Source organism: Saimiri boliviensis, chromosome 7 (assembly GCF_048565385.1).
Source record: "Saimiri boliviensis isolate mSaiBol1 chromosome 7, mSaiBol1.pri, whole genome shotgun sequence".
NCBI classification, from domain to species: Eukaryota; Metazoa; Chordata; class Mammalia; order Primates; family Cebidae; genus Saimiri; species Saimiri boliviensis.
In genome coordinates this window covers 4,180,914-4,198,281 of record NC_133455.1, presented here as the reverse complement: position 1 = coordinate 4,198,281, position 17,368 = coordinate 4,180,914, and the positions used below count along the sequence as shown (strand labels likewise).

Sequence of the window (17,368 nt, the reverse complement as noted above, 5' to 3'; positions counted from 1 at the left end):
TAAAGTTTCATCTTCCCTGGCACTAGGAACTAGAAAAATAGTCTGAGCAAACACTGTGATCAAAGCAAAAAGCAGATTTTGCTTTACATTTATTATAAGAGTCTCATGTTAGAAGCATCTGGAGAAATCTTCTGAGAGATGCCTACAACTTCTGTCCTGCTGCCCCCTCCTCGGCAATGATTTCTACATTATCCCATAACAACACATTTGCCTTTGTACCCTTTTATGTTATCTAATTGAGAGAATCACAAAAGACTTCATCAGAAGAACTGTTTAACTATGATATTGTTTATAGTTTTTTTCTTATTTTACAAATGGGTAAACTGAAGCCATGAATGTGTAAAGTAATGGGTCCCAAAAGAGATATCAAAATAGCTTACCTTGTGGAACAGGTGTATTTCAGAACAATCAAGTAATGCATTTCAGCCCAGAAAATCCCCTTCTAAAACTGACTTCCATTAAAAAGTCAGAAATGGGCCAGGTATGGTGGCTCACACCTTTAATCCCAGCACTTTGAGAAGCTGAGGTGGGTGGACCACCTGAGGTCAGGTTTTCAAGACCAGCCTGGCCAACGTGGTAAAACCCCATCATGGTAAAATCCCTACTAAAAATACAAAAAAATTGCCGGCTGTGGAAGCATATAATCAGCCTCAGCCTCCCAAGTACCTGAAATCCCAGGTACTTGGGAGGCTGAGGCTGAAGAATTGCTTGAACCTGGGAGGCAGAGATTGCAGTGAGCTGAGATCCAGCCATTTCACTCCAGCAGCTTGGGTGACAGAGCAAAATTCTGTCTCAAAAAATGTCAGAAATGCATTCTTATAGGAATAAAATGTTATTAACAGTGCACATTTAAAGATTTGATGAAACTCAGCAAACATTGATGGCTGCCTTTACGCAGGCATGTCACTGTCCCAGGCAAGCAGAGGTTTTAGGCACAAATGACATGGCTGTCCAGGAGGTCACTATCCAGTTGAGGGGAAGGGGCTGGCTGCTCTGTGGCAATAATGCAGAACAGGATCAAGACAGGAGACAGGGACAAAGAGCCTCAGGGTTAGGGAAGGTGGAGAATAGTCCCAGATGAGGAGACTGGGGGCCTTCATCAATGCAGTCATCTGGCCAGGTGCGGTGGCACACACTCAGGACTCTGGGAGGCTGAGGAAGTCGGGCAGATCACTTGAGGCCAGGAGTTTGAGACCAGCCTGGCCAAAATGGCAAAACCCCATCTCTACTAAGAATACAGAAGTTAGCTCGGCATGGTGGCTTATGCCTGCAGTCCCAGCTACTTGGGAGGCTGAGGCAGGAGAATCGCTTGAACCCAGGAGGCAGAGATTGCAGTGAGCCAAGATCATACCACTGCACTCTAGCCTGGGTGACAGAGTGAGACTCTATCTCAAAAAAAACAAAACAACCCCCCCTCCAAAAAAAAAAACTGCTGTCATCTTTGAAGAGGGATTTTTGTGGTGGGCTGAAGGGTGGCCCCACGAAAGAAATGTCCATATCCTGATCCCTGGAACGTGTAAAGGTGATGCTGTCAGTCCATGTGTGCTACTGTAACAAAATACCATAGACTGGGTGATTTGCAGACAGTGGGAATTTACTTCTCACAGTTCTAGAGGCTGGGAAGTTCAAGATCAAGGTACCAGCAGAGCTGGGAGCAGGTGAGGCTGTTCTCTGCCACCACAATGGTGCCTTGTTGCAGAGGCTTCCAGAACGGATGAATGCTGTGTCCTCACATAGCAGCAGAGGTAGAAGGGAGAACTTACCCGCTGAAGACCGTTTATAAGGCATGAATCGCATCCATGTGGGCAGAGCCCTCAGCATAATCACCTTCTAAAAACACCACCTCTTAATGCTGTTGCATCGGGGATTCAGTTTCAGCATAAATTTTAGAGAGGACACCATCATTCAAACCACAACAATGACATTATGAGAAAAAGGTTTTTTTGTGGTAATTAAAATAGGGATCTTAAGATGAGGAAATCATCCTGGATTATCTAGTGTTCGCTAAACCCAATGATAAATGCCTTCATAAGAAATGTACAGGAGGTGGGGGGGCATGGTGGCTCATGGAACCCCAGCACTTTGAGAGACCGAGATGGGCAGATCACCTGAAGTCAGGAGTTTGAGATCAGCCTGGCCAACAAGGTGAAACCGTGTCTTTACTAAAAATACAAAAACTAGCTAGGTGTGGTGGCACACGCCTGTAGTTCCAGGTACCTGGGGGGCTGAGGCATGAGAATTGCTTGAATCCTGGAGGCAGAGATTGCAGTGAGCCAAGATCCCAGCCTAGGTAACAGAGTGAGGCTCTGTTTAAAAACAAACAAACAAACAAACAAACAAAAAACTTACAGGAGGAGATGCTCCAGCAGAGGAGGAGGCCATGTGATCCTGAAAGCAGAGACTGCAGTGATGGGAACCCAAGTCAGGAAACACCAACAGGCTGGGCCCCATGACTCACACCTGCAACCCCAGCACTTTGTGAGGCCAAAGCAGGAGGATTGCTTAAGACCAGGAGTTTGAGACTAGCCTGGGCTACATAGGGAGACCCTGTCTCTAACTAAATTTAAAAAAAATATAAAAAAGAACAAAGAAACACCAACAGCCACCAGAAGCTGAAAGATACAACTAACAGGTTTCGCACTAGAGGCTCCCGAGGAAGGGCCATTCTCCTGACACTGTGATCCCAGACCTTTGTCCCCCAGAGCTTCCAGAGGACAGGCTTAGGCCACGGAGGAGCTCCTGGTCGTTTGTTATGCAGCTCTCCGAAGCCTCGGGCCAGGGAGAGCCTGGTCAGGAGGAGAAGGAGGCCATGCCCAGCAGTAGAGAATAACTTCCATTTTGGAAAACAAAAAAGTATTCACCATGTTTGTCCCTCAGTCATGAGGAATTAACCACCTATTGTGGTGACTTTTCTGTGTCAGCTTGACTGGGAACGTGGGGTGCTGTACTAGACCATTCTCATACCACTGTACAGAAACACCCGATGCCGGGCGTGGTGGCTCACAGCTGTCATCCAGCACTTTGGGAGGCCGAGGCGGATGGATCACCTGAGGCAGGAGTTTGAGACCAGCCTGACCAACATGGTGAATCCCCATCTCTACTAAAAATACGAAAATTAGCTGGGTGTGGTGGCTCATGCCTTTAATCCCAGCTACTCGGGAGGTTCGGGCATGAGAATCACTTGAACCCGGGGAGGCAGAAGTTGCAGTGAGCCGAGATTGCACCACTGCCCTCCAGTCTGGGTCACAGAACAAGATTCCATCTCAAAAAAAAAGAAAAGCCTAAAAGCTGTTTGCGGTGGCTGACACCCGGGATCTCAGCACCCTGGGAGGCCGAGGCGGGCACGTCGCCTGAGGTGAGGAGTTGGAGACCAGCCTGGCCAACACAGTGAAATCTGATCTCTACTAAAAATATAAAAATTGGCCAGGCATGATGGCACGCACCTGTAATTCCAGCTACTCAGGAGGCTGAGGCAGGAGAATCGCTTGAACCCAGGACGTGGAGGTTGCAGCAAGCCAAGATTGTGCTACTGCATTCCAGCTTGGGCACCCAAGTGAGACCCTGTCTCAAAAGAGAAGAAAAGAAAAAAAAAAAAAAAAAAAGAATACCTGAGCCTGGGTAGTTTTTAAAGAAAAGAGGTTTAATTGGCTTGAGTTTCTGTAAGCTGTGCAGGAAGCACCGTGGCTTCTGCTTCTGGGGAGGCCTCAGGAAGCTTCTAATCATGGCAGAAGGCAAACAGGGAGTGAGGCATCTCACATGGCGAGACCAGGAGCAAGAGAGTTTGGGAGGTGCCGCACACTTCTGAACACCCAGAGATGGGGAGAACTCACTCTCACCAGGACAGTCCCAAGGGGATGGTGCCAAACCATTCCTGAGAAATCCGTCCCCATGATCCAGCCACCTCCAACCAGGCCCAGCTGCAGCACTGGGAATTACAGTTCCACATGAGTTCTGGGTGGGGACACAGACCCAAACCATAGCAGGTGCCCACATTGGACGCTGCTTCAAGGTGTGCCCGGGTGCATGTTTCCAGATGAGATTTGCGTTCATGAGCTCACTTGAGCAAGTGCCCTCCCCGGTGTGTGTGGGCTTGATCCAATCTGCTGAAGGCCTAAGTAGGGCAAAAAAATTGGAGGAGACGGGGCCTGTGATCCCAGCACTTGGGAGGCCGAGGCAGGCAGGTGAATCACTTGAGGTCAGGAGTTCAAGACCAGCCTGGCCAAAATGGCTTTGGTGAAACCCCATCTCAACTAAAAATGCAAAAATTAGCCGGGTGTGATAGTGCGTGCCTGTTATCCCAGCTACTCAAGAGGCTGAGGCAGGAGAAGCGCTTGAATCCAGGAGGCAGAGTTTGCGGTGAGCTGAGATCCCACCACTGCTCTCCAGCCTGGGTGACAGAGAGAAACTCTGTCTCAAAAAAAAAAAATGGAGGAACGAGGAATTTGCTCCCCATCCCACCGCCCTCCGTTTCCCCACTGCCTCACTGCTCAAGCAGGCACATTTCATGGCATTTTCTCAGCAACCACTCCCACCATGCCCCCTCCTCCCCCAAACTGGGTCTTACATCATTGCTCAGGCCTTAAGACTGGACCTGAATGACACCACCAGCTTTCCTGGGCCTTTGTGTGGCAGACAGAAGATCATGGTATATCTCAGCCTTCATGATTACATGAGCCGATGCCTCATAATAAATTTCCATTTATGCATATAAATCTCCCATTAGTTCTGTTTCCCTGGAAAACCTTAACTAATACAGGTATCTACTGGCATTTGGGGAACAGCATTTTTTCTTTAGGCAGGGATGTACTATACACTGCAAGGTGTTAAAAATTTCCAGGCCTGGTTGTGAAATATTGATGACATTCCTCAGTCATTCTGACAACAAATTTCCTTCTCCACTCCCAAATTTCCGAAAGTCCTCCAGAGAAAAGTTCTGCATCTGGTTCAACCAGTCCTAAGCTGTAGAGAGACTAGAAAAGAGAGAACCACAGACTCAGGCAATTTTTACCTGCAAGAATTAAAAAACAAAACAAAACAAGAGTTTGTAAGGTTCTTTGTAGTTTCTTCTATTACTGAATTAATTCCTTCCTTCCTTCTTTCCCTTCCTCCCTCCTTCTCCCTCCCTCCCCATCCCTCCTTCCTTCCCTTGTTCTTTTCTTTCTTCTTGCTTTTATTACTTCTTTTGTATCATCAAGAATGAGTATTGAATCATACTGAATGTTCTTATTCCACCATTGAGAAGGTCATATGTGTTTCTGTTACCGGAAAGGGGTCCCATTGCAGACCCTGAGAGGGTTCTTGGATCTTACACAGGAAAGATTTCAGGGCAAGTTCATAAAGTGAAAGCAAGGTTATTAAGAAAGTAAAGGAGTAAAAGAATGGCTGCTCCATAGACAGAGGAGCCCTGAGGGCTGCTGGTTGTCCATTTTTATGGTTGTTTCTTGATGATACGCTAAACAAGGGTGGATTGTTCCTGTCTCCTCTTTTTAGACCGTATAGAGTAACTTCCTAACACTGCCATGGCATTCGCAAACTGTCATGCAGAGACCTCCTGTCTCATCCTGTGACTTAGAATGCCTTCACCTGGGATTGCAGCCCAGCAGCTCTCAGCCTCCTCTTACCCAGCTCCTGTTCAAGATGGAGTTGCTCTGGTTCAAACGCCTCTGCCACTTCCTCTTTTAATTTATTAATTTAGATTGCTACGGCAGAGGTGACTTACTGCAAACCTATCTGCCACTTTTCTTTAGTAACCACAATTGTATTTAGGTGGCCATGTGCCCAGTTAATAGACTGTATCTCTCAGCATCCTTGGGTGCAAGAAGTGGTCACGTGGTCAATACGATAAAGGCATGGAGCTGTTTGCATTTTTAGGAAGCCCCTTTAAGATGAAATACACCATTTGGAGTGCACCCCTTTTGCCTTTCCTCCCTGCTGCCTAGAATGTAGACGTGATGGGTGGAGCTGCAGCAGTCCTACAGTACTTTAAGGTGATCTTGAGACTAGAAGGCAAACACATGATAGGGTAAACAGAGGGATGTCTGGGTTGCTGTTGATGGTGCAGCTACTGTTTTAGGCTTGGGCCATGTACTTCCAAACTTACTTTACATTAAAAATAAACTTCATTTTTTTTTTTTCTAAAAAGAATACACATAGAAGACTGGGCGCGGTGGCTCACGCCTGTAATCCCAGCACTTTGGAAGGCTGAGGCAGGTGGATCACGAGGTCAGGAGTTCAAGACCAGCCTGGCCAAGATGGTGAAACCCCTGTCTCTACTAAAAATATAAAAAGTAGCTGGACATGGTGGCTTGAATTGCTTGAACCCAGGAGGCAGAGGTTGCAGTGAGCTGAGATCATGCCACTGCACTCCAGCCTGGGCTGCAGAGTGAGACTCTGTCTCAAAAAGAAAAAAAAAAAAAAAAAAGAATAGAGATTGAGCTGGGCGTGGTGGTTCATACCTGTAATCCTAGCACTTTCGGAGGCCAAGGTGGGCAGATCACCTAAGGTTAAGAGTTTGAGACCAGCCTGACCCACATGGAGAAAGCCCATCTCTGCTAAAAATACAAAATTATGTGGGTGTGTTGGCGCGTGCCTGTAATCCCAGCTACTTGGGAGACTAAGGCAGGAGAATTGCTTGAACCCAGGAGGAAGAGGTTGCAGTGAGCCGAGATCGTCCCATTGTACTCCAGCCTGGGCAAAACAGGAGTGAAACTCCGTCTAAAAAAAAAAAAGGGAAAAAAAGAAAACAAAAATACAGATCGAGGTTATCAAGGAATTGAAGTGAGCCTTCAGCCACCGTGTGCTTGGATTTCATGTAAAGTGAGCAGCTGCTTCCTAACTTCAGTCAGCCATAGGCATGGTGGCTTCCTTTAATCAGATCTCTCATTTGTCAACAGATACCAGAAATTCCAACTTCTATATAAAAGCTCCCAGTTTAAAAAGGCTTGGCCAGGTATAGTGACTCATGCCTGTAATTCTAGCACTCTGGGAGGCCAAGGTGGGTGGACTGCTTGAGCCCAGGAGTTCAAGACCAGCCTGGACAACATAATGATACCCCACTTCCACAAAAATACAAAACATTAGCCCAGCATTGTGATGCACATCTATGGTTCCAGCTACTTGGGAGGCTGAGGAAGGATTACCTGAGCCCAGGAGGGGGAGGCTGCAGTGATCCATAATCACACCACAGCACCCCAGCCTGGATGACAGTGAGACCGTCTCAAAACAAAAAGAAATCGCTCAGCTTAAAAAATCAAAACAAAACAAAACAAACCAAAAAGCACAGTGTAGCCTAAATATTTCTAAGGATGATATTTAGTTCACAGGGGCTGCCAGCTCACCAATTCTGCTTAGGGAGGTTCCTTTCCAGGCTCATGCTAAAGTCACCTTTGAAAATCAGAACTATATCTGTTCACATTTAGCTTTTAATATCCCATGGTCAAGGTGAAATAGGGGAAGAACACGGACAAGTGTCAGCCCTGTACTTCTGCACCCCACACCAGACACTGCATTTTATTGCCTCTTCTTGGTATATAGCAAATATATCAGGAGTCCACTCAAAACCATTTATTTATTTATGACTGAGTCTCGCTTTATTTCGAGGCTGGAGTGCAGTGGCATGATCACAGTCCACGGCAACCCCCGCCTCACAGGTTCAAATGATTCTCATGCCTCAGCCTCCCAAGTACCTAGGACTACTAGCGTGTATGACCACGCCCAGCTAATTTTTGTATTTTTGGTATAGATGGGGTTTCGCCATCTTGGCCAGACTGCTCTTCAACTCTTGGTCTCAAATGATCTACCCACCTAGGCCTCCCAAAGTGCTGGAATTATAGGCGTGAGCCACCACGCCCGGTGTCAAAACTCTTTTTCCAAACTTTCATCAGAAGGGGGTTGTGGCAGTTCTGCGCAACTTGTCCCCTTTCTTATTTCTTTGTGTAATTCTGTTGAAAAGTGTTAAGTTGTCTAGCAGAATGATATTATTTTCATATTGCTTTTGTCCTTAAAAGAGGAGGTGGCCTGCCTGCCAGGTGCCTGGGAAGCTGAAATACCAGGAAGAAGAGCAAAATCCAGGATTTTGAGGACTGAAGGGGACAGAATTTTGATTGTTCTACAGTGCCATAAAACTCTCCCATACTCCATGCCACACTGACAGTCAGAGTGGTGGCTCTAACTGGGAGAAGGCCTGCAGAGCCGATGTGTCCTTCAGGATGGACCTTTATGTTTTGTGAGGCCAGAGACCTCCCACTGATGGTGGTCATCACGTGTCATGGCTTTCTTCATTCCTACTTTCCCTTTTTGAGGCTGGAAGATATTTGGGGGATGAGAGAAAATCAAGTCTGAAGGTAAATTAAAATATTGGGCACTCATTGGAATGTTCCACGTCTGTAAATACACATGCATCTCTGTAAACACTTAGCATCTGTTTTTTTTTTTTTTTGGGGGGGGGGTCCGTGTTTAAATCTACAGATGGCATTTTGCCAGGGGTCACCTTCAGTTCCCCATTTCTCTCATCCAAGGTGTCCTGCTTTGGAGATCCAGTCCAGGTGCAGCCCATGTGCCCTGATGAGCCCTGAGTTCCCGATCCAACATCTTTCTCACCCACAGGTGTGGCCCTGAAATGGGTTTCCACAGTCTGCTCACACAGGAGGAGTTCCCCTCCTCTGGTTAGTTTTAGGGTAGTCTGGCCTGGGAAGGAATTTGGGACTAGAAAGGATTCCTGGGCTTCGTGGGGACCAAGGCTCCCCTCAGGTTGTCATGGAAAATGAGGCTGAGAGCTCTCTCTGCAGCACCCTGTGGCAGGGAATCCAAGGTCTCTGCTAGTCCTGGTGGGCACAGACTTGCAGCCACCCGGGTGCTCCGTGAAGATCACTCATGGCCATTGCTGGTTTCCATGGAAAGGGACCGCTGGTTCTGGTCATCATGGGGGAGACCGTGGTCATCCTTGGTCCCCGTGGGAAGGGACAGTGGTCATCCCTGGTCCTGGTCCCCATGGAAGGGACTGCAGTCACTGCTGGTCCCGGTCCCCATGGAAGGGACCATGGCCATTCCTGATCCTGGTCACTATGGGAAGGCACCGTGGTCATTCCTGATCCTGGTCACTATGGGAAGGGACAGTGGTCACCACTGGTCCTGGTCCCTGTGGGAATGGTCTGTGTTCACCACTGGTCCTTGTCTTCATAGGAGGGACCGTGGTCCCTGCCAGGCCTAGTTCACCATGGGAAAGGCCCGTGGTCAGCGCTGGTCCTGGTCCCCGTGGGAAGGGACTGTGGTCACCGCTTATCCTGGTCCAGGTGGGAGCGGACCGCAGCTACCCTGGTGATGGACCCCACGGGGCACACACCCGCGCTACCCCGCACCCGGAGCTCGCGCCGCCAGAGGCCCCGGGTTCCCGTCTTCCTCCCCGCCTGACGCCGGAACCTGCGAGTTCCGGCGCGGCCTCCGGGAGGGGCGGGCGGGACAGACCTAGCCGCCCGGCTCCCCTGCCATCTGCGTCTGTGCCGTCCCTGGGGCCTGGTCAATGTCCCGGCGGCGGCGGCATGCGGCTCCTGTTCCTGGCGGTGCTGCGGCCGCACACGGGGAACGCGGTCACGGCCCAGCGCGTCCGGTAGGTGCGGGCGCAGAGCCCTGCGAAGCCGGGGGGGGAGGGCGGTGGTGCGGGAAGCGGGGGCCGGGGAAGCTGGGCGCCCGGCCAGGCCCCCTCCAGCAGCGCCGGGGCCTCCCCGAGGCGCGCGCGCAAACGGACGGGCCGGTGCCCCTGCCGGGCGCGCGGGGCCGGTGCCTCCCGCCGGGCGCGCGTGTCCCGGGGTCTCGGAGCGGCCGGCGCGGCGGCCTCGCACTTCCCGGTGGAGCCCGAGCAGGTGCACAGGCGCGGGGCGGCCCGCGGAGCGCCCGGGAAGGCCTCGCTGCAGACGCGGGCGGGGCGGGATCCGCAGGGATGCGGAGCGGGGCTCGCGGGGCTGCGGGCGGGAACGCGTTTCCAGGCCGGGGCGGCGGTGCCAGCCCTGCCCTCGCGGTTTGGGCTCGGCTGTGTGCCGGCGTCCGGGGTCCTGCCCGGCGAAGCGCTGCCCCTCCTCGCCTCCGACCTCTCTGTTCTATTCCCGTCTTCCCGGCAGGTCAGCTCCTTCACACCCATCCTTTTCTGCCGTTATCTTGCGTTATTTATTTACTCGTTGATGTGTGTTCTGGTGAGTGGAACGCGAGCCCCGGGGCCCGGGGAGGGAGCTGCCGCGTTAATCCTGCCGCCTCCCGCCCGCCCCGCGGGCGCTGGGCCTGTATTAGCCGGATAAACACGTTCGGGAGGCGAAGCCTGGGAAGTGCCAGGATTACAGTCCGCAGCTTAACAGAAGCCGCTCGTGTGTGTGTGTGTGTCTTAAGAAAAACCGACTTGCTTCATGACATTTCCCGATTTACTCCCCCTTTGTGGGCCTGTTTCTTCATCAGTCTTTTTTTTAAATGGAGTCTCCTGTTGCCCAGGCCGCAGTGCAGTGATGCAATCTCGGCTCACTGCAACCTCCGCCTTCCAGGTTCAAGTGATTCTCCTTCCTCAGTCTCCCGAGTAGCTGGGACTACAGGGGCGCACCACCACACCTGGCTAGTTTTTACATTTTTACTAGAGATGGGGTTTCACCATGTCGGCCAGGCAGTCTCGTCTGAAACTCCTGACTTCAGGTGATCCACCTGCCTCAGCCTCCCACAGTGCTGGGTTGACAGGCCTGAGCCACCATGCCTGGGCTCTTCATCATTAAAATGAGCAGTTGAGACTCCACCAACATTTTAATGTTCTTTCAGCTAGTTTATCCTAAAGATCATAAGCAGAAATGACCAAGAGGGGCGACATCAGTTTTCTGACGTTTGCCGGAAAATTTACATTCCGGTTTCATGGCGCAGGTTTCTACTACGTATGTCAGTGATGCTCTGCTTGCGTCGAGCAGTGAGGAACCCTTTGTGGTCCTGGCTCTGTTGGATGGACCACATCTCAGTGCAGCAGAGGAATGAAGGAGGTGATTTTATACAGGAATTGGTATTATTAAGAAAGCAAAATTAGAAGGCAGAGGCAGGAGAATTGTTTGAACATGGAAGGACGAGGTTGCAGTGAGTTGACTGAGCCCGAATCTCGCCACTGCACCACTGCACTCCTGCCTGGGCAACAGAGTGAGACTCCATCTCAACCACCACCACCACCACCACCACCCAAGCCAGGTGCGGGGGCTCAAGCCTATGATCCCAGCACTTTGGGATGCTGAGATAGAGGATCGCTTGAGCCCAGGAGTTGAAGACCAGCCTGGGCAACATGGCGAAAGCCTCATCTCTACAAAAAGTAATTAAAAAATTAGCTGGCGTGGTTGTGTGTGCCTGTGGCCCCAGCTACTCAGGAGACTGAGGTAGGAGGAGGTTTGAGCCCAGGAGGTTGAGGCTGCAGTGAAGTGACATTGCACCATTGAACTCCAGCCTGGGTGGCAGATTGAGACTCAAAAAAATGAAAAAGCAAAACTGTTACCGGAAAGGGGTCCCAATCCGGACTCCAAGAGAGGATTCTTGGATCTCATGCAAGAACGAACTTAGGGCGAGTCCTTAAAGTGAAAGCAAGTTTAGTAAGAAAATAAAGGAATGAAAGAATGGCTGCTCCATAGAGCAGCCCCCCCCCCCTTTTTTTTTTTTTTTTGAGATGGAGTTTCACTCTTTCGTCCAGGCTGCAGTGCAGTGATGGGATCTCGGCTCACTGCAGCCTCTGCCTCCCGGGTTCCAGCGATTCGCCTGCCTTAGCTTCTGAGTAGCTGGGGTTATAGGCATGCACCACCACACCTGGCTAATTTTTACATTTTTAGTAGAGACAGGGTTTCGCCATGTTAGCCAGGGTGATCTTGAACTCCTAACCTCAGGTGATCCTCCCACCTCAGCCTCCCAGAATGCTAGGATTCCAAGTTTGGTCTTAGTTGCCCATGTTTATGGTTATTTCTTGATGATATTGCTAAACAAGGGCTGGATTATTCATGCCTCCCCTTTCCAGAGCATATAGGGTAACTTCCTGATGTTGCCATGGGATTTGTAAACTCTCATGGCGCCGGTGGGAGTGCAGCAGTGAGGACAATCAGAGGTCACTCTTGCTGCCATATTGGATTTGGTGGGTCTTGGCCGGCTTCTTTACTGCAACCTGTTTTATCAGCAGGGTCTTTATCACCTTGTATCTTGGGCCAACCCCCTACCTCATTCTGTGACTTAGAATTGCGTTCACCATCTGTGAATGCAGCCCAGTAGGTCTTAACCTCATTTTACCCAGCCCCGATTCAAGATGGAGTTGCTCTGGTTCGGAAACCTCTGAAAAAACTAGATAAAGTGATTGAGAGGCATGATGGTGGGTGGGATGCTTTAGATAACGTGGTCCGGAAGTCTGTCTCAGGACATGACATTGAAGCTAAGATGGAAAACAGGCCATCACTGAGATCTGGAGGGACGGTCGCAGGAAGGAATAAAAGCGAGAAAACAGGCCCTGGACTGGAGGCAGCTTGAACTGTGTGAGAAGCAGGAAGGGAGCCAGGGTCGCTGAAATGTAGAGTGTGTGGCCAGCGCTAGGAAGTGAGTCAGGGAGGCAGGCCAGATCTGGCTTGTACACGCTGGGGGGAAAGCACTTCATGCTTAAGAAATAATCACCTCTAAAAAAAATGGTAAAACCCCATCTCTACTAAAAATACAAAAATTAACCAGCTGTGGTGGCACAGGCCTGTGATCCCAGCTACTCAGGAGGCGGAGGCTCGAGAATCGCTTGAACCTGTGAGGCAGAGGCCGCAGTGAGCCAAGATTACGCTACTGCCACCGCTGCACTCCAGCCTGGGCGACAGAGTGAGACTCCGTTTCCAAAAACAAAAAGAAAGAAACACAAAAACAGTATTGAGTGACCAAAGAACCTGAATGGGCACAGAGTTAAAAGCTTGCCCAACAGGCAAAAAAGAACTATTACCTGTTATTTAATATTTGGCTCCTAACTTGAGCTATAAACCCACATCTTCCAAGGGCCCAAACTCACACCCACCCAAAAGGCCACGTTACTTGCTCCGGAGACTCGCTCCGCCATCATTCCATCGGAGGTGCGCCTTTGAAGTTGCCCGTGCTGCGACGCCTCGGGCTGCGGAGGGGAAGGAGGCGGGCAGGGTTCATGAAGAAGGCTGACTTAGGCTAAGCTGGAGTGGAAGGCCAGTTAGTCACTGTGCTCTTTCTTTTCCTGGCTGTGCATAAGCAGAAGAAAGGCTGCTATTTGTGCTTTGATGTTTCATCAGACCCAGCGTTTGTTGTCCTTTGTGGCTGTCGGTCAGTGTTGGGAAAAACTATGTGGAACTTTCTGAAGCTTCTGAAAGGTTGAAAAGTTCTGCAGAGCCCCGGGGGAAGAGTAGCTGAAGGCAGCTGTTCTCAATCCCTGAGGCAGAGGGCAAGGAATAGGTAGGTACCAGGGAACGCAGAGGAATGTATCTTAAATGGGCTTGTTTACTTACCTGACCAGGAACTGACCTGTGATCCTCCGCAGGTGAAGTTCCCTGGATAGTGGATGTGAATTACCTGCAGGTTGTGTTTGCTCCAGGTTTTGGCATTGTGCCTACACTGAATAAAAGCAAGCAGCAGCTCCAGCTTCTCGGGGCTGCCTCTCTGGCCGCTAGAGCCAGGCAGTCAGTTCGCTGCTCTCACACTGTGTACCTGTGTCTGAGTGCTCATTTCATCTGTCAGTCAGTCAGGGTCTTCGGGACAGACCCAGCAGGCCTTCACCTCGGGAAGGATTGCTGGGGGACAGACATCTTCTGCCTTGTGAAAGCTTAGGCTCCCTGAGGAAATGATGCTGGTGTCGTGTACAGGCGGGGGGAGGGAGGTTCCCTTGCTGACTGAGATTCCCCGTGAGCTAATCAGCAGTGAGCAGCGAGGCCTGGATGTTCTCCTCCAAAATCTCTGTCGAAGACCACCCTCAGATGACCCTGGACCCTTGGGAAGGGGGTTCCCCAAATGCATTAATCTGGAGTTCTCATCAGCCTGGCAGAATAGGATGTCAGGATTAGGTAAGGCTAGATTTAAAGAAAAAAAGAAGGGGTTTTATTCTTGCAGAAGTTGGTCATTGTAAATGAACACCCCGAACATAAGTAATGGTGCTAAATCCTGATGAATGTATTGGCCTGGGAAGCACAGGGTCCTCTGGGACATATAGGTAGCGACATATCCCAGACCAAAGGTCATGGAAAGCCTTCCCAGACCCTGGTTGGGGCTCAGAGAAAAACCCCAAAATGAAGGCCTTGGCAACTCTCTCTGACACTCTTCCGCCCCCTGTCTCTGGCCCCTCATTTTCCCCAGAGGTTACCCAGAGAAACTAGAATTACTCTTCTCCACAGTGGTTCATGGAAACCAGAACTCTTTCTCCCTGAAGCCAGTCATAAAACCCCAAATTATTACTCTAAGTTTACCCTGCCTTCCTGTGTAAAACCTGGCTATAAAGAAATTATCCAAACTACCTTGTTTGACTGTAGGTCACAAAACCCCCATTCCAGAGAGGTGAGAGGGTCCCCACCCCACTCTGATCCCCTGAGAATGAACATTTGCCAGGAGGGCCAGGCTATCCTCGTAGAACCAGGCAAATTGGTCTAGGTCAGTTTCTAACAGTGAAGTTCAAAATTAAAAGCAGCTTTGGTAAGTGAAAAAATAGAGTCCCAGACCCAGGGAACAAAGTTCATTTCACCTGCGGAGGGGGAGTCAGCTGCATGAGGAGCGGATGTGAAGAGTATTCACAGAGAGCAAGTCATGGATTTGTTTCAAAGGGCCCCCTGTGATGCTAAAATAGGAGGCTAGTCCTCGGAGACATTGAAATCATCTTCTAAAACCTGGGCGAAAAAGCGCCGCCCGCCCGGGGACGAAATGCAGCCTCCCTGCCAGTTTCGTAAATAAGGTTGTAGCAGCCCCAGCGATACTGTGCACTCACGCATTGTTTGGGTTTCTGCTTCTGCTTCTCAGGGGCAGAATGGAGTAGTCAGAACAGACACCCTCTGACACACAAATCCAAAGGTGTTTCCTATCTGCCCGCTTCCAGGAAAGGCCTTCTGACCCCTGCTGTGCATCGTGGTATCAGATACCCGCTAGATAACTGAGTTGCATGCCTGGTGTATTATCTGCAGAGCTGCCAAGGGTACTGGGGAAAGGCATGAAGACGGTCGTGGAGAGAACAAAGTAGGGCATTCGGCCTGCCTCGGCCCAGAGCAGGGAACTCCGAGGGGCCGACCAGTCCGGCCGGGAGTGTGTTGACATTAGACGGATGGCAGATGTTGACACGTTGGGAGCTGGACTTTGTGCAGCAGGGCGGTGACTGTGGGTTTCTGTTTCTCCATCTGGAATGTAGAGTATGAAGTGCGTTTGTCTGGATGGGAAACACTTTAGATAAGGCGGCGGATCCGAGCGTTGAACAACCTTGAGCAGAGGAGAGAAAGCAAAGGAAGAAATGTCAACGCTGTTTGCATCAAGGCAGCGCTTTCCTTCCAAGCCCAGCTGCTTTCTGGTCTCTGTGAATTCTCTCTCTGGGATTGCCAAGCATTTGGGAAGAAAAAAACTATGAGGAAAAGTTTTCAATATTTTCTTTCAAGGAGTCAAAGGAAATCGTGAGTGCATATGAAGTTGAGCTTTGGAGGCGATTTTATTTTTTTCCATTTTCTTTCTTTCTTTCTTTCTTTTTTTTTTTTTTTTAAAGCTTTTGTTATTATTTTTTCCACTTTCAAAGATAGCCGTTGAGGCCAGGCACGGTGGCTCACGCCTGTAGTCGCAGCACTTTGGGAGGCTGAGGCGGGCAGATTGCTTGAGCTCAGAAGTTTGAGACCAGCCTGGGCTACATGGTGAAACCCCATCTCTACAAAACATACAAAAATTGGCCGAGCATAGCGGTCCCAGCTGCTCAGGGGCTGAGGCGGGTAGATCACTTGAGCCTGGGGAAGTTGAGGCTGCAGTGAGCCATTATTGCACCACTGCACTCCAGCCTGGGCAGCAACAGAACAAGACCCCATCTCTCTCGCTCCCCCCCCCCCTTTGTCACACACACACACATACAGACACACACACGGAAAAAGAAAGTTGTTAATATCTTCATTCAGAAGATATTTTTTGAGTGTCTGCATGGGCACAGTGCTGGGTAGGCGCTACACAGCTGGCGTCATGTAGCCCCTGCCCTCAGGCAGCAGCCGCTCAACCACAGAGAGCTTCTGTATGTCAGCTCAATCCTAAGCACTGTCTTTTGCAAGACAAGTCTAGCATGCCAGCATGGAAGACAGACACAAGCATGAAATTACCCAGACATTTATCTGATTGTGATATGATCAGTGCTGTGACCAAAAGGTGTAGAGAGATGACAGAGAGAGGACTCCGAATAGAGCTGACTTAGTTCCAGAGGGCAGAGGGTCCAAAGAAGAACTCTCCCTTCCCCCGAAGGTTCACTGAAAACCAGCTGACCAAAGACAGATTCATGGGGGACATGCACACACCTGTATTGGTCATAGTTTTACATAACGTGGGAGCCTAAGCCCCAAAGAGAAGTGAGAGACTGTCCAATTTCTGCTTAGGTTCAACAAGGCACAGCCACGTGGAAATAGGATCAGACAAAGAGGGTCTGATGGAGCCCTGATGGATGGCCTGGGGAAGCCCAGCAAGGCGTGCCTGCCTGGATTCTTCTTGGCTTCTCTGCAGCCTGCCTTCCTTCTGGGCACAAGGCCCTCTCTGGAATGGGGGTTTTGTGACCTACAGTCAAACAAGGTAGTTTGGATAATTTCTTTATGGCCAGGTTTTACACAGGAAGGCAGGGTAAAGTTAGAATAATAATTTGGGGTTTTATGGCTGGCTTGAGGGACATAGAGTTCTGGTTTCCATGAACACCGTGGAGAAGAGGAATTCTAGTTTCTCTGAGTAACCTCTGGGGAAAATTGAGGGGCCAGAGACGGGGGGGCAGAAGAGTGTCAGAGAGTGTTGCCAAGGCCTTCATTTTGGGGCTTCTTTTCTCTGAGCCCCAACCAGGGTCTGGGAAGACTTCTTCCAGAAATAACATCTTTTTTGACATATAGTTTATTTTTATTTTTATTAACATTTTTAGAGACAGAGTCTCTGTCACCCAGGCTGGAGCGTAGTGGCACAATCTTGGCTCACTGCAACCTCTGCCTCCCAGATTCAAGCGATTCTCCTGACTCAGCCTCCTGAGTAGCTGGGATTACAGGTGTCCGCCACCATGCCCAGCTAATTTTTTGTATTTTTAATAGAGATGAGGTTTCACCTTGTTGATCAAGCTGGTCTCAAACTCATGACCTCAAATGATCTGCCCACCTCAGCCTCCCCAAGTGCTGGAATTACAGATGTGAGCCACTGCACCCAG

At 50.0% G+C, this 17,368-nt stretch overlaps 1 protein-coding gene across 8 annotated transcripts in view; it reads left to right on the top strand.

The window, feature by feature from the left end:
• The first annotated feature begins 9,450 nt into the window (after nucleotides 1-9,450).
• The window catches only part of GLT1D1 (glycosyltransferase 1 domain containing 1), a 158,774-nt gene continuing 150,856 nt past the window's right edge, over nucleotides 9,451-17,368 (top strand). For 7 of the 8 annotated variants that reach the window (XM_074402031.1, XM_074402028.1, XM_003937097.4 and 4 more), the window contains exon 1: nucleotides 9,451-9,604. In XM_074402031.1, the coding sequence (XP_074258132.1) occupies nucleotides 9,537-9,604 (68 nt within the window). In that variant the 5' untranslated portion in view covers nucleotides 9,451-9,536. Of the gene's footprint in view, nucleotides 9,605-10,118; nucleotides 15,618-17,368 lie in introns of those variants that run through there. The other variant, XM_074402027.1, reaches the window with a different exon arrangement.